Below are 23,424 nucleotides of genomic sequence, written 5' to 3'. Positions count from 1 at the left end.
TTATCTCTTGTATCTAAAAAGGAAGTTATATGTGAATATTCTTCTGTCATGAATTTGTAAAAAAGCAGTATTTGTAAGCAAATGGAAATTACACAAAAAGAAATTGAAAACTTATACAGAGGTGGAGTCTTTCATTGTCCTGTTTTTTTTTGTTTATTTTTTTTTTTTTACTAAATGTTGTTGCTCTGCTGAACATTAACACTATTTTACAAAACATAAACCAAACAAAAATGCATTGTTGCCATGTGCAGCAGTGGTGGATCTGTATATTCTTCTGCCAGCTTACATTATTTGTATGCCTTTGTCGCAGATCCTTGAACTATGAAAAAAGCGATGAAAAAACTATACATTTGTCAAAATAGCTTGATTTTTATGTGTCAAATCATGAATCTGTCTTTCCGTCTGGTGTTAAATGAAAGTGAAACAATTGTTGAAACCTTCGGCTCGAAAGGAGCCTTTTTTTTAAAGAGTGCCGTATACTCTAAGAAACCACCTACCTAAGATTGTTCTTTTGACATCCCTCCTCTACCCTAGGTAAGCAGCCTTTTGTCTTGTTTTATACAATACTATACTGTATATTTACAATAGATTTGTACAGTACACATTAACATAAGTTATTTACATGAAAGTCCTTTTTAAAACTTTGTTTAGAACATTTTTCACAATTAATAGTTATTTAATGAATTAAAAAGGCACAGAGTGTAAGGTTTACTGATTTTTATTTTGCTAATATAGGACATACATATAAAATTTCATCTCAGACATGCCGTGGTAACAAAACCTTTGTTACTTAAAAAAAAAAACTTGAAAAGAAAAATGTGGGAAAAATTCAAACATTACAATTTCTAATAATGAACTTTCAAGAACCCCTGGGACATAAAATGGTCCATAGTTAACCAATGCGATGCACAGGTCATATCTAAAATGAAAATGATCTTGTATGCCTTTGCTCTGTTATGTTAGTGCCATATTTCATATTGTCCATGTCACTGGGAGTGTGTTTGTGAGCTGGAATATCATCTTTCAGACTTTCCCTGTTCGGATCTTGACAGCTTGATGTAGTGCTCATGGTGCCGTGTCCAGACGATGATGACGCTGCACGTCTAGGTCTGAGCCATCGACATACTTTGTCAGCAGGGTCCAGGGGATCAGCTCCAGCCGAACTGGCTCCATCTAATAGTGAATCTTCACTCACTAAAAGTACATGGAATGTTGTTAGGTGTTTTATATATGCATTATGCTGGTTTGCTGTAAATTATTTACCACGGAATGCATTCATGCTTGTCACTGGATTAAGAAATGGGAGATAAAGGACCATGGAATAAAACTGTTTAACTCAAGAAATAATACTTAATCCTAAACATGTGAATCACAGATATGTATTCTACAATTACTTATGTATTTACTCTATTTAAGTGTAAGTTTAATGTATTTAATATACAAACATTTTGATGATGATGAGTCATTGTAAGGAAAAACAGAAACGTACTTTCTGGGATTGTGAGATTAATGCTTCCTCTTCGTTTATGATATAACTCCTCGGTTTCTTCATTCAGATCCACTGTTGCTGCCTCCAACATCCTCTCTATGAGTTCATCTTCGTGTTTTTTCCACTCGTCTTCCAGGGTCTCATTAAACATTTGATGCACTGTTGTTGTCTTTGTCGTCGTCGCTGTTGTCGGCTTGCTTTCTTTGTTTTTCAGAGTGAAGTATTCACCTCTGTTTCTAGCCACCATTTGTTCTATCATCTTGAGCAGATTTGTTACTTGAAATCTATTTGTCCAGTCATTATTTAGCACATGATATCTGTTTCCAAACTTTCTTTCTATCAACTCTAGCAGAGCTTCTCCTTCACATGCGATGTACTCCTCAACCGTTCTGTCCATCAACCAGTGTCCATGAGTGAATAATATTATAGTGTGTTTCCAAGCATTGTCACCAAATAGGCTCATGAGCTCCTCCACTGTTCGTTGGGATCTTTTCGAGAACGATTCGTCTACAGGCAACACTAGCAGGAATGCGTGAGGTCCTGGGGAACAAACTGTCACACTATGTAAGATTTCTTTTGCATTTTCCAGAGTTGATGTGGACCAGCCTGGTGTGTCCACCACTGAGACCTGACATCCTTCAATTTGCCCCTGTTTCATCACGCATTGCATTGTTCTTGTGCGGATAATAAAATCCTAGATAGAATAAAATGATGAACATAATTATAATATACAGTATGTAGGATGTATCACTGATAACGTCGTTTCCAAACTGTGGCAAAATTTACCTCTTCAGGTGTCTTCTCAAACAAATGTCCTTGCAAAATGACGTTTCCTGACGTGCTTTTTCCGACTCTTCCTCCTCCAAGAAGCACAATCCTCGCATCTGAGAGAGTGTATTTTCTTTCTAATGTAAAGAAATTGACAGAATGTGTATTATCTTTAGATACCTACTGTTGGATTTATTATCAACAACAGTGCTGTTCACTCACCCTTCAGCAGTTCTTGAAGGATATCTCTTTGCCTTCTCACTTTCATCATGTTTCTTTTGGCCGTTTTCATGTTTAGCTCGAGCTCTGTGGATGGACTGCTGTCCGTCTCTGGTGCATAATGACAGCCATTGTTTTCCATCATGACTTCCTCAATTTTTGCAAGCAGTTCCAGGACTTGTGTGCTGTCTGTGTTCTGCTTGCAGTTGAAGACATGATATCTGTTCTCACACTTTTTAATAAGCCACTGCAGTTGCTTTCCCTCATTTTCAATACGTTCCTCAATGGTTGTATCTCCAAGCCGGTCTCCTCTGGTAAACAGCACAACTGTATGATTCCAGACCCTTTTCCCTAAGAGGGCCACGTGTTCCTCCACAACCTTGTTATAAGTCTTGTCATATGTTATGGCAATGGGAATAGTCAATAGAATAGCATGTGGACCAGGTGGACATAAACATACACTACGTCTAATCTCCAGTTTGTCCAGCTGTGATGTGTTCTCGACAGGAACGTTACAGAACCAGCCCGGAGTGTCGACCACGGTCAACTGCCTCCCGTAAACTTCAGCATGTTTTACCTCACAACACACTGTTGTTCTTGAATTGTCAACTTTAAAAGCTTCTTTTCCCAGAAGGATGTTGCCTGCAGAGCTCCTTGCAGCCCATGCTGCTCCAAGTATCACAATCCTTATATCAGTCAGATGTTGTGGCCCATCTAATCAGGACACATGCAATAGATGGATTGCACTAACCACTGGTATTGAAAATTTGATCAGTCTAAATAAATCATTGTTATCAAGTTTAAAGCATTAGCACAGTACATTACTTGTACTTTAGTTTCATTTTCGAAACCAAGGGTGGCGAACATTGGTCCTGCAGAGTTTTGCATCAGCCCTAATCAAGCACACCTGAACAAGCTAATCAAGGGTTACTAGAAAGCTACAGACAGCTGAGTTTTTACCAGGGCTGGAGCAAAAACCGGACTGACGTTTACAACCCCTGTTCTAAACACTAAATTGTGTCAGTAAAGTAAACATTATCTGTTGGGCCATAATGTATAATAAACCATACATGTTGTATTTCTTACCTCTGATTTGTGCTCGGAGTTCAGCTCTTTGCCTCTTCCCAGCAAGAATTCTTTGATTCGCTCTTTCTCTATTTACCTTCTCTCTCTCATCCACCACATAGATGTTCCTGCCAATCTTAAAGTGACGACCATTGTTTTGTGCCACCATTTTCTCAATCTTTTCCAGCAGTGCGATCACTTGAGTGTTGTCGCTCTGGTTGTGAATATTAAGAATGTGGTATCTGTTGTGACACCGCCCGATTAGCTGTTTGACATCTGGCCATTTTCTGACCTTGTTCTCCAAAGAGCTCTCATCACACGGCTCAGTAGAAGTGAACAACACAATGATGTTTCCAGACCTCATTAGACAAAAAATTCAGTTGTTGTTCCAGAGTCATTCTGTAGATACTTGGAAATGCTAAATCTACAGGTATGACCAGAAGGAAGGCGTGAGGTCCGGGAAGACATAGTGCTGGGCTTCTTATGATTTCCCGTCTGTCAAACATAGGAGTGAATTCCACCGAGTAATGCCACCACCAGCCTGGAGTGTCGACAACTGTCAGACGTCTTCCATGTACGTCCCCTGTAGCTTGAACAGATCGTGCAGTTCTTCTACTAATATCAAAAGCATTTCTCCCCAGAATGATGTTTCCTGCTGAACTTTTTCCACTTGCTTCTAAAACTCCCATTAACTGCCGACCCCCAAACATCACCATTCTTATCTCAGATAGCCTGGTGTCTTGAAAAAAAAAGTTAAATTTAAAGAAAGTTCACTGTTATGAAGGTGCACAATATAGAAATGCTCAATGCATAAAAGGGAAAATAATGTTTACAAACTTACCAGGATGAGATGTAGGGGAATTTGTTCCCTGCACCATCATGTCATGCTGTGTCATGCTTTGATCTGACATATTTTCCTTTTCAGACCTTCATTTCTTATTTTCTTAACAATGCCATTAAATGAATACAGTGATCTGACTGTTTTATCGTTAGATGTGCCATAATATAAAAATTATGCCAGCTAAATATGTTTCTACTGGCTTACGTTGTTTGTTTTTAAAATGATAATTTCTCCTATAATTATATTTGTAAGCTTGTGAGTGCTTAAGAAAGATCTTTCGTGTCAAAACATACCTTACAACTTTTTTTCTTCTAGAGTTTGTTTTGATGTTATAGAACTCTGGGGATTCACTTCCTCATTGTGTTGCCAGGTTGCCAGGTCTTCAAAGTTTAGTCCATCTTTACTAAGGAAAATAATAATAATAATAATAAAATATATTTATAGTCAAATTTTGAGTTGTAGTATTTGCATGTTTTGGTCTACTGTACTTAAAACATTGCTGTTTGCTCACATTTTTTGTTCTTCTTTATTTCCTTAAAATGTAACTGCTTTTAATTTTCTGATGCAAAAATGACATTGTCTGTGTGTTTGGTCTCAGGGAATTTGCTAGAGAGAACGAGTGGAGACGCGTCAGGAGTTCCTGAAGCTCCGCAGACATTTTTAGAAACAGGAACAACAGCAATGCATGCACAACCCACAGGAAGTACATTAAGTCTCAGTATTTAAGCCCCAGTTTAATCTAAGGTGGACGTCAGGACCAGAACTGACCATCAGGTTGTGAATGGAACGATGACCATATTGGAGTGATAGGCATCAACAACCTGTTAACAACAAACGTTGGGAGGTTTTTCTCTTTGCGAGACAGCCTTAAACCAGTTTTGGTCCTGATCTAAAACATACTGTAAAACAACTACATTCAGACAAATGATTGCCAAACACAACATAACAACTGAATATTTTAAAAAAAGAAAAACAAAGATCAGGTCATATGAGATGTCTGAGCACTGCACACAAATATTAGTAAGCATGCACTAGTCCAACACACGATTTTGCTGGTCTTATGAAAAGTAAAAGTTGTGACATTTGCCAGGTATGGTGACCCATACTCAGAACTGGAGCTCTGCACTTAACCCATCCAAGCGCACACACACACACACACAATAGTGAACACACACCTGTCTTGCTCTAGGGCACTTCAGCCATGTGTATTGAGGGTGGAAGAGAGCGCTGTTCATTCACACCCCCCACCTACAGACTCAAACCCACCACCTTCAGGTTACACGTCCAACTCTCCAACCATTAGGCCACATAATACAGCTTCCTTCTGCAATACAAGTAATGTCCTATACATAACTGGCAAAAGCTGTTGAATTTTCTGGTCACCAAATGTCTAATTGTCTGCTGCAACACTGCACGCACAAAAATTACAATTTGTTTGGTCTGAAACATTCATCCGGTGATCATAACGTCTGACGGGATGTTTGCAATTACACCAAACAACCAAAGTGACTTACACTAATGTTCCCAAAGCACCCTCCCCCCCATACGCCAAATGTATGTGAAATCTATGACACTTATTGTCTTCTCACTATCTAAAACAGTGTGTCTACAGAGAATTCATATGCTATAAAATGGATAAAAATGTTTTTTTAAATATGAAAAATAGCTTTTTTATTAAAAGCAACACTTAATAATATCTCATTTAAAAGCAAGGTTGTTTTTCAGTGACACATGCATGTTTCATAAGGTTTCACAGTTGTGTTCCTGCTTTTTGTCAACACTGTCAGACATTCATTAAAATGTAATGAAATCAGGGAATATCAGGGGCAGCTGTCAGTCTAAACAAACCCCTTGCCACAATCCTCGTCTGTGGATTACATCAGTGTCAGACAGGCTCTGCTTGTTTTATAGTTTTAGAATATTTTAAATCCTTATGTTAGTATTTCCTGTGTCACAATCATTATATGTTAACACCCTCTTCCAGTTTCTGAGGAAATTATTTGAAATATTTAGATCATTTTATTCTCCTAAAGCAGGTTCCATTAGCATCTAGCATCAACAGAAAAAACAAAACAAAATGGCTACTACACAAACTCCATTTGTTTTGTGAAAGAAATGCTGGTCCCACTTTATATTAAGTGTCCTTAACTACTATGTACTTACATTGAAATGAATCATTTGATACAGTGCACTTATTGTGTACATCCATGTATTTACATTGTACTTAAAAATACCTGCATGTAATTACATCTGTAATTCATTTCTGTAATTACATTCATAATTACACTGTTGACCCATCCCTTACACCTTAACCCACCATTAGACCTACCCAAACCACCAACCCTCTCCCTAACCTTACCCGTATCCACCTCAATAGCAGAAAAAGTGTTTTGCAATGCATTATGGCCACATTAAGTACATTGTACTTATTTTTTGATGTAAGTACATAGTAGTTTAGGACACTTAATATACAGTGGGACCCAGTAATTGATTGATTCAGTGTATCTGATAGTTAAAATGACTACAAATTCAGGTTTTCACCACCACGGTCAGATTAATATTTTGATAATTTTTTTTATGATATTTTATATTTGTTGTGGAATTGTTGGTCACATGTGAAAGTGTAATCTGTCTGCTAACATAATAATGTGTGTAGAAATGTAAAAAACATTTTGAATGCTGCTATAGATAAAGTTGAAATTATATTACACAATCCAAGGTAAAAAGCACATTTTATTAAAAAAAAAAAAAAAAAAGAAAGGTTGGGAGGTTGTATCTAAGCAAACCTCAGTAGCTTAGTACATATATATATATATATATATATATATATATATATATATATAAGCTACAGAAATGTAGTTTCATTTGTCTAAGTACAAGGTTTTATTTTTTTCAGTTTTTTACCCTGTTTTGTCCCACTTTTATATTTTTAAAATGTATTTCAAAACGCATAAAATTTATGATATTTTGATGTGACTTGATTTTAATAATTGTTTTGTTTATATAACATATTGTTAGTGTACGTGAATGGTTTTCCGGATTTAACAAAAAAAAATTACTTTTATTTTTCATACTTTTATTTTGAAATGCAGCGCTGTGACGTCGTCCGGCTGTAGCTGCGCTCTCATACTGTCATGGCGGCGCAGTGCCCGCTGCATGTGTGTGTGTTGTGATGTTGTCGGTGTGTTAGGATGAGAGTGATGATGATGTGGAGGTGTGTGATGAAGGCTCGGCTCGGCTGGGTTCGGTTCGCGGCTGTCAGAGGCTTTCACGAGCGGACTGTGGCAGTGAGTTTAGCGGACAGGTGAGAGACTCTTCATCAGTCAGTAGAGGACAGCAGTCAGTCAGTGCTGCTGACCGCTGAGATACAAACAAATAACAAATAACACACACAGAACACACCACACACCCTGATGACAATAATACAGCGCTTCCTCTGAAGTACCTTGCAGTGCCACTGGCATATGCCGGTCCATCAGTACCGTGGTATTACTGTGGTGTTTCTGTGTGAGGGTGAGTGTGGAGGTGTGTCACTGTGTGCAGGAGGCTGGAGATCTCCACAGGGAAACTGGCCCGCTTCGCCGACGGCTGTGCAGTGGTCAGGGTGAGTGTGCGCCGAGTCCGCTGGATCCAGTGGAGTGTGTTCACTTCTGTTCTGATCAGTGTCTGTGTGTGTCTGCAGCTGGGGGAGACGTCAGTGATGGTGACCGCGGTCAGTAAGACCAGACCGGCCGCGGCTCAGTTCATGCCGCTCGTGGTGAGTGACAGCCTTCACCTGCAGCTCCGCACACGAGTCTGAATCGGGCTCATCACACGTCCATGAGTGTGTTTCTCGTTAAAGCGGTGTGGGTCAGTCTGCTCTGTTTAACAGTCATGTGATCGCTCTGTCATCAGGTGGATTACAGGCAGAAAGCGGCGGCCGCGGGACGAATCCCCACCAACTACCTGAGACGAGAGCTGGGCATCACAGACTCAGAGATCCTGACCAGTCGGCTGATCGGTCAGACACACTCACACTCACTCACTCTCATGTGTTAGTAAGAAGTGAGGTCTGCAGTGTTGACGCTGTGTGTGTGTGTGTTTGTGCAGATCGCTCCATCAGGCCGCTGTTTCCCGCCGGATACTTCTACGACACACAGGTGTGACGCTCACGTGAGCGCTGCAGACGCACTGATCTCTCGTCAGTCTCAGTCGCTGTAGTGATTGAGTGATATCAGACACTGTCAGTCCAAATGTGCTGTGAGATTTTGTGATGTGATCACATTAATCTTCTTTAAAAACTGTTTACTAATTTCATGGTAATTAGCGCACTTCTACAATGTGCCATATTGCATAATAGTGCGAGTAGTGTTCACACAAATCCAACAGTAGTAAGTGCACTTTAAACACCCAGATGATTCACTTACTCAGCTGAAACAATGAACCGTGGAATGCTATTAACAAAATAACCTTATTGCAAAATTCACAACCTTACAGTACCTTCATTCCTTCACGTCACAGACGCTAGAGTACATAGTGCATAATAATAGTGTTTATATTTTAAGAATATTATTATTTTACACTGATCAAAATTATAAATGCAGCACTTTTGTTTTTCCCCCCATTTTCATGAGCTGAACTCAAAGATCTAAGACTTTTTCTATGTACACAAAAGGCCTATTTCTCTCAAATATTGTTCACAAATCTGTCTAAATCTGTGTTAGTGAGCACTTCTCCTTTGCTAAGATAATCCATCCTCCTCACAGGTGTGGCATATCAAGATGCTGATTAGACAGCATGATTATTGCACAGGGATTGTGTACAATGGGCCTCAGGATCTCGTCAATAAAATGCACCTGTGTTCATTGCCGTACATCACTGACAAGCTACGCCATCGAATTCGATTTTGCGCGCGATTTGGCGTATCTTGTCAGTGCTTTACGGCTCTGTGTATTACTTTCCGCTCCAGCTGAACGCACGTGATGGAGCTTTACTACTAATCAAAGTACCGGCTTCATTGACTAAACGCGCCTCACGACATCGTGCAATTAATCGTTGCAGCCCTACTGCCCATACCATAACCCCACCGCCACCATGGGCCACTCGATCCACAACGTTCAGCAAACCGCTCACCCACACGACACCATACACGCTGTCTGCCATCTGCCCTGTACAGTGAAGACCGGGATTCATCCGTGAAGAGAACACCTCTCCAAAGTGCCAGACACCATCGAATGTGAGCATTTGCCCACTCGAGTCGGTTACAACGACAAACCATAGTCAGGTCGAGACCCCGATGAGGATGACGAGCATGCAGATGAGCTTCCCTGAGACAATTTCTGATAGTTTGTGCAGAAATTCTTTGGTTATGCAAACCGATTGTTGCAGCAGCTGTGTGGGTGGCTGGTCTCAGACGATCTTGAAGGTGAAGATGCTGGATGTGGAGGTCCTGGGCTGGTGTGGTTACACATGGTCTGCGGTTGTGAGGCCGGTTGGATTTACTGCCAAATTCTCTGAAACGCCTTTGGAGACGGCTTATGGTAGAGAAATGAACATTCAGTTCACGGGCAGCAGCTCTGGTGGACATTCCTGCAGTCAGCATGCCAACTGCACACTCCCTCAAAACTTGCGACATTGCGGCATTGTGCTGTGTGATAAAACTGCACATTTTAGAGTGGCCTTTTATTGTGTCCAGCCTAAGGCACATCTGTGCAATAATCATGCTGTCTAATCAGCATCTTGATATTTCACACCTGTGAGGAGGATGGATTATCTTAGCAAAGGAGAAGTGCTCACTAGACAGATTTAGACAGATTTGTGAACAGTATTTGAGAGAAATAGGCCTTTTGTGTACACAGAAAAAGTCTTAGATCTTTGAGTTCAGCTCACGAAAAATGAGGGCAAAAACAAAAGTGTTGCGTTTATAAATTCGGTCAGCGTATAAAGCAACATTGCAACAAATACTGTTGATTGAGTTTCACTTTGAACATAAAATGTTCCTGTAGGTTGTTTACATTTTGCACAAGTTTTTGCACAAGGCAATGGTGACAGCAGCACAGAAATATTCATAATCCTGCTTTGCTAAAAACAGTTGTTAGACACTCATGCATGTACAATACCCAAACTAAATGAGACCCTGGTGCACAAAACCAGTCATAGGGATTGTTCAATTGGGATTCATATATCATCTGAAAGCTGAATGATTAAGCGTTCCATTGATGTATGGTTTGTTAGGATAGGACAATATTTGACCGGGGTACAACTATTTGAATATCTGGAATGTGAAGGTGTGAAAAAATCAAAGTATTGAGAAAATCGTTCTAAAAATCATTCTTAAAGTTCTTATCAATGCACATCACTAATCAAAAATTATGTTTTGTTTATTTACGGTAGGAAATTTACAAAATATCTTCATTGAACATAATCTTTACTTACAGTTGAGGTCAAAAGTTTACATCCCCCTTTCAGAATCTGCAAAATGTTAATTATTTTACCAAAATAAGAGGAATCATACAAAATGTATGTTATTTTTTATTTAGTACTGACCTGAATAAGATGTTTCACATAAGACATTTACATATAGGCCACAAGAGAGCTATTATTATTTTCTTTTGTGGACTATATGTAAACATCTTTTATGTGAAATGTCTTATTGAGGTCAGTACTAAATAAACAACATGCATTTTGTATGATCCCTCTTATTTTTTTAGCATAAAAGAAAATTACATAATTTTGACATACAGTGTTTGTAAATTTTATTTAAGGCTGGTTTTGTGGTCCAGGGTCACAAGTGTAAATTTTGTGGATGGATGTTTTTGGAAATGTACAATGCCTTTCTGGACTCACACGTGTGTTTGTGCTGAAGGTGCTGTGTAACATTTTAGCTGCTGATGGAGTCAATGACCCTGACGTTCTGGCCATCAATGGAGGTATGAGCGGCTCCGCACTATTACACATGTGCGGTCTGTGTGTGTTCATGTCTGATGTCTGTCGATCGTTTCTCAGCGTCTGCGGCTCTGGCTCTGTCTGATATCCCCTGGAACGGCCCCATCGGTGAGTGCAGCGCTCACATTCGTGCTGTTATGAATGCAGAGAGTGTGTGTGATGTGTTTGTGTAAGACGACGCTCACTGTGGCTCGTGTCAGGTGCGGTGCGCGTCGGCCTCGTGGACGGAGAGTTCATCATCAACCCCACGCGCGCGGAGATGAGCGGCAGCAAGCTGAACCTGGTGATCGCCGGAGCCCCGTCCAGCCAAGTGGGTGGGTGAGAGTTCAACAGCGCTCAGTTTTACCCATCATGCCCTGCTCTGACACTCACTGTGTGACACGTGTGTGTGTGTGTGTGTGTGTGTGTGCAGTGATGATGGAGGCGGCGGCAGAGAACGTCCTGCAGCAGGACTTCAGTCACGCGGTGAAGGTCGGCGTCAAGCACACGCAGCAGATCATACAGGCCATCCAGCAGATGAGCAGAGAGATGAAGGTCACCAAACGCACTCCTGCCAAACTCTTCACCGCCGCCGCCGAGATGGTGGACTACACACGACAGTGAGACTCACCAAACATCTCACATTCACCAAAACCACCAATGAGACTTAAAAGAAATGACATTTATTTACGTTAATTGTTTATGTAAAATATGACATTGACTCATAATGCTGTGCTGTTAATGTTCCTAATGACTCTGTGTGTGTGTGTAATTGGCTGTTTTCTCCTCAGGTTGGCGTCTGAAAAGATCTATGCTGTATTTACAGACTTCACACATGACAAGGTGAGTGTCAGCATCACACCGGCACCCTGTGTCTGATCTCACATGCTGTTACATGAGCAGGACCAAAAATGAACCAACAGATCCTCTGCAGTGAATGGGTGCTCTCATTCTGACGGCACCCATTCACTGCAGAGGATCCGTTGGTGAGACAGTGATGGAATGACACATTTCTACAAATCTGATGAACAAACAAACTCATCCTAATCTGGAATGGTCTGAGGATGAGCGTATTTTCATTTGAGTGTGTGTGTTTCCTCAGGTCTCCAGAGATGAAGCGATTAATAAGATCCGTCTGGAGGCAGAGGAGCACATCAGAGGTGCGTGACGGACACACTCGTTCATCAGCCGTTATGATTGTGTGTTTGCTGTGTGTAATGGCGATGCTCTCTGACGTCTCTAGAGAAGTTTCCGCAGTCGGAGTCGTTCGAGGTGGTGGAGGCCTTCAACAGCGTCTCCAAAGAGATCTTCAGAAATCTGGTTCTCAATGAATACAGGCGGTAATTCACAGTCTTTACATGCGCTCTGACGTCTGTGTTCATCAGTGTAGTAACGCACACGTGTTGTGTCGTGCGGCAGGTGTGACGGCAGAGATCTCACGTCGTTACGAAACATCTCCTGTGAGGCGGACGTCTTTAAGCCGCTCCACGGCTCGGCTCTCTTTCAGAGGGGTCAGACGCAGGTCAGCACACAAATGTAGTAGATCATGTAGTTTGAGCTGTGATCTGGAGACGTTCAGTGTCGTTTTGATGAAAAGCACATCGGACTTGTTTGTCATTTTTCATCTGGTTTATGCAGTGTTGTCGTCTGGTTCATGTGCAGTGTCTGATGTTCGTTTGAAACCGTAAATGATTCTCAAATATTGTGCTGGACACCTGGTCGGGTGTGAATGTGTGTGCAGGTGCTGTGCTCCGTCACGTTTGACTCTCTGGAGTCCAGTATGAAGACAGACGTGATAACCACAGCGCTCAGGTCAGTAACCTGTCCTCCATACACACTCAGTCACAAGGTTTTCCTCTGATTTTACTGACAGGTTCATCAGTGTGGAAGTGAACTGAGCTGTAAATGCTGACTGATGTGTTGTGATGTTTGTTTTCCTCCAGTGGAATCAAAGACAAGAACTTCATGCTGCACTATGAAGTGAGTGACGCTGTAATCAGCATGTTTAGCTCAGATTCTAAAGTTCACCTTCATTCACTGAGCATTTCTTTTAGTTTCCTCCGTACGCGACCAATGAGATCGGGAAGGTGGGAGGAACGAACCGCCGAGAGCTGGGTCACGGTGAGTCTGGTTCCTCTGTAAGGTGTTCACTTCCATCTCTTCTGAGTCTCAGCTATGTCTCATGTATGTGTGTGATTTTTAGGAGCGCTGGCAGAGAAAGCGCTGAGGCCGGTCATCCCTGCGGATTTCCCCTTCACCATCCGCGTCACGTCTGAAGTGCTGGAGTCCAACGGTGCGGCGCGACACACGCTCTTCTCAGTCGACTGATGAGAGTTTCCTGAGTTCACGTTGTGTCTTTGTTCTGTCTGTTGACAGGATCGTCCTCTATGGCGTCGGTGTGTGGCGGCAGTTTAGCGCTCATGGATGCAGGTACGATCGTATAACAGCAGTTCGGTCCTACTGCCGCCCCGTGTTGTTTGATCAAACAAGCCAATTAATTACCTCGTTTATGTCCGGCCTTACGGTAGTGCGCTTTAACACCAAGACAGTCTGCATTGATCTGCGCAGGCAGCTTGATATAGAGTAGGAATGACAGAAAACTTCATAAAGAGCAGCACACAAGAACACAGCTGGTTCATTCTGTATTAACTCAACCGAATTTCAGAAACTTCCCCGGCTCAAATGTTTGAAGAAAGATAGACATGTAAAGTGATGAAAAAAGCCAAAATATTACATGTCGTGGATGAATATTTACTGAGTAATCCACTATTTTGTAGAGGGAGGTTAAAATGGCAATTTTCACCTTAGATTCAGAGTCAAGTTACAGGGGGTAAAAATAACTTCAGAAAGACGACAGCATCATGTTATTTTCACACAGAGATTGGTAGTTCTGTTAGTAAAATCTGTTCCCTTTAGTAATCTTTGGTGCGTTCTGTGCCAGTGGTGACCATTCAAAAATGTTTTTACTCCAAAGTTTGCATGTCTGTGTCTTAAGACATTTTAAATATATTTTAATGCTCTTTTAGATATGGGGTCTTAACAAACTTTCTTTTTGCCATCTTCATTTTTAAGGCCCTGTATGGTTTATTTCCAGAGATATTGGGATTTCAGTATGGCTCCAGCACTAAATCGTTAAATTGTGCACATTTTCAGTGGTCAAAAACCAAATGTGGGTCAATTTGCAGATATATGATACTTTTCTTTTAAAGAGGAATGCATCAAACAACTGCATTGAACAGACCAGAGTGCCATAAATATTATTTTTCCAAAGTTTGCGTACCTATAACTAAAGAAGCATTAAAGATATTGCAATATGATTTTAGATTCTGGTTCTTCATTAACTTTTCTTTTGGAATCTTAATTTTTAAGGCTCTACATCATTCAGTCCCAGAGATCATTGAGGCTCAATGTTCAGATTGTTGAAAACCAAATGTTGGTCATTTTGTGTGTAGCCAATACTTATTTAATTTAAAGGACAATGTCTGAAGAATAAAATAATGTTGAAATTGTAGAATTGTATCTTGTTTCCCTTCTAGCAAAACAATATGTATAGGACACACCTGTCTGAGTGCTACAAATGCACTGAAATGGTCAAGTTGAGGCACATTATTTTGCTCTCTGTAGTCTGTTCATAGGATTCTATATTTGATTCATTTTGTTCATTTTAACAGCTTCTGAAGCTATCAAGAGTTTAATTGAAAATGGGTAGGACACTAAATTTGGACATGGAGCTGCACTGAGATCTCAATGTCTCTGAGATGAAACCATACAGGGCCTTAAAAATGAAGATTCCCCCCCCAAAAAAGCTTCTTAGGAACCAAAATCTAAAATTATATTACAGACATGCAAATTTTGGAAAAAATAATATTTACTACACTCAAACAGGTATGTGCTATACAATTGTTTTGATAAAGGGAAACAAGATTAATTTCTAGTTTAAGCATTACTTATTCTTCAGATATTTCACTTGGAATACGATCAGTATTAGATGTAATCAGTCAGTAATCAGCTGTATGTAAAGTGACCAACATTTGTTTTTCAGTCACTGAAAATGGGTAATATTCAACCATTCAATCTGAAAAATGAGCCTCATTGAGATCCCCGTATCTCTGGGTCTGAATATTATAGGGCCATGTAAATGAAGATTCCAAAAGAAAAGTTTATTAAAGTGATAATTCACCCAAAAATGAAAATGAGTCAAGGGGATCCTCAGCTTTGAGAGCAGCATGCGTAGACAAAACCAAATGAAACCCTGCGGCTCGTGACGATACGTTGAGGTGTTGAGACACGAAACAGTCGGTCTGTGCACCTCAGTGTATCGTCACGAGCCGCAGGGTTTCATTTGGTTTTGTCTGCGTATGTTTTTTTTTTGACTCTCAAAGCCGTGGATCCCATTGACTGCCATTATATGACTGACAGACTGCAGCAGTTTGAGTTGAAAATCTTCGTTTGTGTTCTAATGAAAAAACGAAGTCATCTACATCTTGGAAGCCCTGGGAGTAGGCAGATAAACAGCTCATTTTCGTTTTGGGTGAACCATCCCTTTGAGAACTAGAATCTGAAATCATATTGTGATATCTTTAATACTACTTGAGTTACAGGCACACAAACTGTGGATAAAGAATATTTATGGCACTCAGACTGGTCTGTTCAACGCAGTGGTTTTGACAGAAGGAAATGAGACACATCTCTAGTTTCAACATTATTTGTTCTACACACATTCCTCTTTAAAAGAAAAGAAATATCATATTTTTGCAAACTGGCCCACATTGGTTTTTTGTCCACTAAAATGTGTGCATTTTAACGATTTACTCCTGGAGCCATACTGAAATTCCAATATCTCTGAAACCGAAACATACAGGGCCTTAAAATGAAGATGCCAAAAGGAAAGTTTGTTAAGACTATATCTAAAAGGACATTAAGAAATCTTTAATACTTCTTCCCATTTTTTGGATGGTCACCATTGGCGCATATTGCAGCAAAGATTGCTAAAGTCAACAGATTTTACTAACAGATCTACCAATCTCTGTGTAAAGACAACGTTATGATGCTGCTGTCTTTTGAAGTCATATTTAACCCCTTGTAATTTGTCTCTGAATATCAGGTGAAAATTGCCATTTTATCCTCCCTCTACAAAATAGTGGATTGCTCAGTAAATATTCATCCATGACATTTAATATTATAGCTCTTTCATCACTATACATGTCTATTCTTCAGAAAAAATATGAGCAAAATCAGTATCTGCTGAATGCAGTGTCCAGACTTGTCTTTTTTCTGAATCCTTCCTTTAAGCTTGAAGAAGAGTAAATCCAGTTTTTTCAGATTATCTGTGAACATTATCCACCATTCTAGTTTGTTAATAAACCTAATGTCTAAAAAAAAGCCTCTTCTAGGTTCGGCTCATGGACCCGTGTGATCGCTGAGCAGGTGTTCTGTGTGTTTGTTCAGGTGTGCCCATCTCCTCCGCTGTAGCCGGCGTCGCCATCGGCCTCATATCTAAAGCCAATCCCGAGAAAGCGTCAGAGATCCAGGACTACAGACTCCTGACCGATATTCTGGTAGGTGCTCCAGCATGTGTTCTGCGAGCGTCTGTTATCTGAGCCGTGCCTTCATTCCTCTGTTCTCTAATCAAGGGAATCGAGGACTACAATGGAGACATGGACTTCAAGATGGCGGGCAGCAGTAAAGGGATCACGGCACTGCAGGTAACACACGTGCTCCCGCGCTGCGTCCGCGTCACGTCTGGTGTGATCCGTGATCACTGATGTTTGTTTCCTACAGGCTGATATTAAAGTCCCAGGGCTTCCTCTGAAGATCGTGATGGAGGCCATACAGCAGGCCACAGGTACTCGTCACTCCTCGAGCAATGTGCCACGTACACGACAGCTGTTTGACATGTGCTGCATTTCCTTTTAGTGGCCAAAAGAGAGATTTTAGGCATCATGAATAAGTGCATCTCCAAACCCAGGAGCTCCAGGAAGGAGAACGGCCCTGTCGTTGGTACGGTGAATTCCTCCTCATGCCGTTTTGGTGCTGTTTTATTTTTCTGATCCTGATGTAAACTCGTTTCCACAGAAAACGTCAAAGTGCCTTTATCTAGAAGAGCTCTGTTTGTCGGTCCGGGAGGATTCAATCTGCGCAGACTGCAGGCTCAGACAGGTGACGTCTGTCGTGTGATTGAAGCGTGTGTGTGTGTGTGTGAAAGCATCAGCTGACGAAGCTCCGCTCTTCCTCTCGGCAGGTGTGACCATCAGTCAGGTGGACGAGGAGACGTTCTCCGTGTTTGCGCCGACGCCCGGCGCCATGAACGAGGCGCAGGAGTTCATCCGGGACGTCTGCAGAGATGACGTATGTGCGCTTGAACGGCTGCTCTGATGATGTGTCGTGACGAGACTCTGACGCTTGTGTTCTGTCCCGCAGCAGGAGCAGCAGCTGGAGTTTGGAGCCGTCTACACAGCCACCATCACTGAGATCAGGTACAGCGCAGACTCTCACAGCGCGACTAAGCTCAGCGTCTGTCGCTCGGCTCAAGTTGAAGCAATAGTTCACCCGAAAATGAACATTAGCTGTTGATGTACTCCTCTCAGGCCGTTCTAGATTTAGGTGACTGTCTTTGTTCAGTAGTAAAGGTTTTTTTCTTTTTCTTTTTTTGCTGGAACCGTGCTCCTTAGTGATTCACAAAAAGCAAGCCAGTGGCTACCAGTGCTGTGAGAGTCACAAAAAGCAACACAGAATTAAATCCCATGGCTGCTGATGATGTATTGAGGTCTCATGAAGTGAATCAATCGATCTGTGCAAGAAGCTGAACATTATTTACAACATTATTTCTGTAATGCAGAGCCTCAGACAGATGTTCTACAGTGATGTCTGGATCATGAACGAATCATTATTTTGAACCAGTTCATCAAATTTGATTGAAGCGTCTGAATTAGTTCATAGCTCAAGCAGCACAGTTACTGGGAAGTATTCGGATTATGGGAAGTATTCGGAAAGGGATGGAAAATGAGCAACGCGTTCTACAGAGCCACTAAAGGGACATGGTTAGCCACTTGCTAGCGGTAGCCTGTCACATTATATACTGCAAGGTCCACCCAGTTGGCTCAGTGGAGGTATCCAGTGGTGGATGAAGGTTTCTTGCATGCTGGGTCTTTCATTGTTATTTCAGTGAAGTTAAATTCAATCTGACTCCATTTTATCATGACCTCAGATTTAGATTGTCATACGAATTGGTTGTTTCTCCATTTGTAATTGTTATTATTCTAACATTTGCTTATTCTGTTTAACTCTCTACTTTATATTTACTCTCTCATTAGGAATCTATGTCGCTCAGGGTGCCTCATGTCGGCGATTTACACGGGCCCCACGATCACAAACCCTCCAGTCTGATCGTAGTCAGAGGTCATGGCTATTTCATAGACCGCCTCATGCTTGTCATGTTTTAAATAGTGGTTCTGTTTAGCCCCCCACAGTCACCTATGTAACAACTTAGTTAAAGCTCAAACTAAATCAGAGGTTATGGCTAGCACTGTGAAGTATGCTAATACTTCAATCGTGTTTTATCTAGCCCCCTATAGTTAGTCTAACTATATAACAACTTGAATAAAGCTGAGACAATAACCAGAGGTTATGAAATATGAAACATGCCTAAATCATGCTAGTACTCCAATAGTATTTTGTCTAGCCCCCCATAGTTAATGCAGCTGCATAACAACTTAACTAAAGTCAATATGTCAGAGATGTAGAATCTCACCTGATGTGCCCCATGCTCCATCTAACCTGAGATCTAGTATGTACTTAATCTACTTGAGAAAATCATTTCAGAGTACAATCAAATGTAGCAGTTTATTGTCAGTCAGGTAAATATTTTTATTATGCCAATTATACAGCCAGTTCAAAGACATCAAATCAATACAAGACATCTCCAAGATGAATCTAGGAGTAAGATGCATACCTGTCTTGAGAATAATACACGGTACGGAGTGTGTCAACACACATGAGACTATAGTCTCATTCTGGCTACAGAAAGCACCCTGATCTTCCTGCTACACTTCTTTAAGTACTTCAGACCCAGACAGACATCCCTGAAATGGAGACAGGAACTAACAGTTGGAATTTGCATTGATCAAGACCTAGACTTGATCGTTTGCACCTTCTGGGAACAGAATTTGCATGAAAGACACTGGGAAATAGCACACCCTCAACAGTGAGCAAAACATCTCTGAACTCTTAGGACCTGTTTATTTTTTAGTTCACTTCATGTGAGAATGAGACCATTGTACCAGACACACAGTGACAGTTCAAATGATACCAAACATGACTATGGATCTCACTTGTGTTCATGTAGGTCATTATATTAGGCTGTTGACCATTCTGAGTGAGAGGAGATGGTGATGGGTGAGGGGAAGTGCATGGAAGGAATAGGTTGAAAGGGACTTTTCTCACATCTTCTCTCAGTGAGATGTGGAGACAAATGTCTGTATCTTGATGCACTGTGTGTGTATTGTCCGTCTCAGAAGATCAAAGTGTCTGAGGTTCTGTAAACCTTAAAATACGTAATACATATTTCACTTACCACATGAACAGAGTAAGGTGAGATGACTGATAGGACGATGGCGAATGATTTGCAGATCCTGAGCACCACTGACAAACATCTGATCTTGTGAAATATGTTGTAAGCAGGCCTACTGCCGCTCCGTGTGATCGCGAATCTCGAAAGTGAAAGTAAAACGCAAACGCGCATTCAAAAGCGGTTTCAGTGCCCCGCGTATCAATAACGGCTCACTGATTCCTGCAGTTTGTGTACAGTGTAATTACCCAATGATATAATTGTTAGAGAAAGCATTGAAATGTATTTTTATCTCCCATCTCGTATTTAGGGGTTTTGTAGTACATGTCATTTCTTTCCTGGACGTGTTCGGACGTGTCATCCCTAATGGGAAGTGTAAAGTATTTTAGATTTGTTAGGAAGTTAATAGTTAATAGGAAACAATGATTTCTTGAGTCAGGACTATCCATACTATAGACTGGTGTGTTTGTGTTAAAATATAAATGTGTAAAAATATTATGAAAAATTGTGAATCGTGATTAAAAATCCAAAAATCGTGAATCGATTTTTAATCGAATCGTGACCCCAAGAATTGATTTGAATCGATTCATGAGGTACTGAAAGATTCCCACCCCTAGTTTCTCGTTGTTTATGTAAAAAGGTGAGCAGATGAAGACAAGTTTATTCACTTTGTGCTTTATGCACATAAAACATCCATGTTTCACATCATTAATGGGTGCTTTAATATTATAATTGAATTTTTTGATATGTCATCGTATGATGTAAATGAACGTATGAATCAGCTAATTGAAATGAGCAGTTTAAAAGAACCAGTTCAGTAAAGAGAATCAGATTTCCCCGGTTGTCTGAGGCTCTGGAATACAGATTATAATGTAAATAATGTTCAGTTTCTCACACAGACCAATCATTTCATTTCATAACACCTCAATATATGGCCAGGAGCCGCGGGGATCAACCTTGTGTTGCCTGATCTGCTTTTTTGACTCTCAAAGTGCCGGTAGCCACTGCTTTGCCTTGTATGAACACGGTTTCAACTAATAATCTTTACTGTTCTGCTGAAGAAAGACAGTCGCTGCATCTTGGATGGCCTGAGGATGAGTCAGTGAACATCAAATGTTCATATTTTGTGAACTATCTAGGGCTGTCAAATGATTAATCGCATACAAAATAAACGTTTGGGTTTGTCTAATATATGTGTGTAATTATTGTATGTATATTTAAATGCACACAAATTAATGTATTTAAGACAAATGTTATTCATGTACAGAATATTTGTATTCATATATTATATAAATTATATCAAAATTCTAATAAATACATACACTTGTAAATATTTCTTAAATGAATGTGTTTGTATTTACATATACATAATAATTACACAGAGTACACACACACATATTAGGCAAACAAACAAAAAAGACTTTTATTTTGTATGCGATTAATCGTGATTAATTGTTTGACAGCCCGAGAACTATCACTTTAACACTGGAGCGTGTGTTTCAGGGACATTGGTGTGATGGTGAAGCTGTATCCCAACATGAGCCCTGTTCTCCTACACAACTCTCAGCTGGACCACAAACGGGTGAGCACACGTCCTCCTGCGCTTCACACCACCGTCACACGTTGGCTCACTTTCTGAAATACTTGTGTGTGTGTGTGTGTGTGTTTTTTCCAGATTAAACATCCCAGTGCTCTCGGACTGGAGGTCGGCCAGCAGATCCAGGTGCAGTAGAAAGCAGAAGCAGCCGTGTGGTTTCCCGATGTTGGTCTCTGACCTGTACGAGGTTCTTCATTAACGTGTTCTGTTCTTTCAGGTGAAGTATTTCGGCCGCGACCCGACGGACGGCAGGATGAGGCTGTCCCGTAAGGTGCTGCAGTCTCCGGCGGCGGCGGTGGTCAAGAGTCTGAGCGACAGACACAGCGTCTCTATCGGAGCGTCCGGAGAGCAGATCACAGACTCGTAGAGCATCTCGTCTGCTCCTGACGGACTTTTGTACACTGTATATTTTATAATAAATGATCTTATTACATGCGTTGTCCTCACAAACAGAACTTGAACTTTTGCACTACACAATGCGCAGAACTAATGTGAAGATGTTAACATCTGTCGCGGAGATGTGACTCTTACACGTGTGAAACCAGACACATTTTGCAGAAAAGAGAGAACTAACAAATCCCACACTTAGGATACTGTGGATATTGGTGCTGTAGTGTGTCAGATAGAGCACAGCCGTGAGTGGACGCTTTCATCTTCACAAGAAAATCCTCTTGGCATTTTAAAACTTTATAACCAATCAGATGTGTGATAAAGAATTTAAACAACATCTCTTGTGCTCTTAGCATTTTATAAACTACATTGCTGCGTCTCATTTGTAAGGCTGCGTCCTCCAGAGGTCGCATTTGAAGGCTGCGCACGTCATTAAGGGTGTCTGATTCAAGAAAAGTAACCATAATAAAATTGAATGTTATTCTGTGCGAGGTGTAAAATACTATAATTTCTTTTTTACTTTGCAACTTAACTGTTACTTTTCTTAAACGAGACTTCCCCGATGACGGAGGACGCAGCCTTACAAATGAGACGCAGCTATTGTTTGAGAATGTAAGGAGACGGACCGTTATGTCATTTGCAAAGCATCATGGGATCCTGTTCTGATCATTACAGGTTGTGTCCTTCAATTTGGCACTTACAATTTAAAACTACATATAAATTTACACTACCGGTCAAAAGTTATTGAACAGTAAGATTTTGAGTGTCTTTTCTGCTCACCAACTCTGCATTTATTTGGTCCAAAGTACAGCAAAAACAGTACAATTCTGAAATATTTTTACTATTTAAAATAACTGCTTTCTGTTTGATTGTATTTTAAACTGTAATTTATTTCTGTGATCAAAGCTGTATTTTCAGCATCATTACTCCAGTGTCACATGATCCTTCACAAATCATTCTGATATGCTGATTTATGATTATTATTATTATCAATACTTAAAACAGTTGAGTACATTTTTTCAGGATTCAAGATTTTGTAAAATTATACCATTCAAAAGCTTGGGGGAATTATAGAAATGAATACTTTTATTCAGCACGGATGCTTTAAATTGATCTCAAGTGATGATAAAGACATTTATAATGTTACAAAAAATGTTTTCTATTCAAAGAAACCTGAAACAAAATCTACTCAGCTGTTTTCAACATAATAATAATAAATGTTTTTTGAGCAGCAAATCAGCATATTTGAATGATTTCTGGAGGATCATGTGACTGGAGTAATGATGCTGAAAATTCATCTTTGAAATCACAGGAATAAATGACATTTTAAAATATATTCCAACAGAATCAGTTATTTCAAATAGTAAAAATATTTAAAAAAAATTTCTACTGTTTTTGCAGTACTCTGGATCAAATAAATGCAGGCTTGGTGAGCAGAAGACTCTTCTTTAAAAAAAAATCATTAAAATCTTACCGTTCAAAAACGATTGACTGGTAGTGTATGTATAAAACGAGACTCATCCTATCGAGAAATATTATTGTTCGGTCTTGTGGTCAATCATTAAATGAGATTGACTATTGACAAA

General features: G+C 40.4%; 2 protein-coding genes across 3 annotated transcripts; one reads left to right on the top strand and one right to left on the bottom strand.

The window, feature by feature from the left end:
• Positions 1-778: 778 nt before the first annotated feature.
• LOC127175392 (GTPase IMAP family member 8-like) lies at positions 779-4,718 on the bottom strand. The gene is given in 7 exon segments (XM_051126439.1): positions 779-1,194; positions 1,490-2,183; positions 2,276-2,394; positions 2,480-3,190; positions 3,563-3,888; positions 3,890-4,280; positions 4,383-4,718. Coding segments are annotated over 7 exon segments (2,586 nt in total). The 5' UTR covers positions 4,453-4,718; the 3' UTR covers positions 779-919.
• Positions 4,719-7,489: 2,771 nt separating this feature from the next.
• On the top strand, positions 7,490-21,883 carry LOC127175548 (polyribonucleotide nucleotidyltransferase 1, mitochondrial). Of its 2 annotated transcripts, none has more exons than XM_051126689.1 (28): positions 7,490-7,686; positions 7,926-7,986; positions 8,065-8,139; positions 8,277-8,382; positions 8,472-8,521; positions 11,227-11,290; positions 11,367-11,414; positions 11,507-11,620; positions 11,719-11,905; positions 12,077-12,128; positions 12,388-12,445; positions 12,529-12,625; positions 12,705-12,807; positions 13,027-13,097; positions 13,229-13,265; positions 13,340-13,406; positions 13,489-13,578; positions 13,662-13,715; positions 16,734-16,843; positions 16,919-16,990; positions 17,067-17,130; positions 17,202-17,285; positions 17,361-17,444; positions 17,527-17,633; positions 17,709-17,761; positions 21,355-21,433; positions 21,527-21,574; positions 21,666-21,883. In XM_051126689.1, the coding sequence occupies exons 1-28, from the start codon at positions 7,574-7,576 to the stop codon at positions 21,813-21,815; spliced, it is 2,298 nt and encodes a 765-aa protein (XP_050982646.1). In that variant the 5' UTR covers positions 7,490-7,573; the 3' UTR covers positions 21,816-21,883. The 2 variants fall into 2 exon arrangements, with proteins under 2 accessions (XP_050982646.1, XP_050982645.1); XM_051126688.1 differs by having other exon boundaries at positions 17,706-17,761.
• Positions 21,884-23,424: the final 1,541 nt, after the last annotated feature.

The sequence above is a fragment of the Labeo rohita genome, chromosome 13 (assembly GCF_022985175.1).
Source record: "Labeo rohita strain BAU-BD-2019 chromosome 13, IGBB_LRoh.1.0, whole genome shotgun sequence".
In the NCBI taxonomy this organism is placed as follows: domain Eukaryota; kingdom Metazoa; phylum Chordata; class Actinopteri; order Cypriniformes; family Cyprinidae; genus Labeo; species Labeo rohita.
Note: the sequence above shows the minus strand (reverse complement) of the source record. Positions and strands in the feature narration are given on the sequence as shown.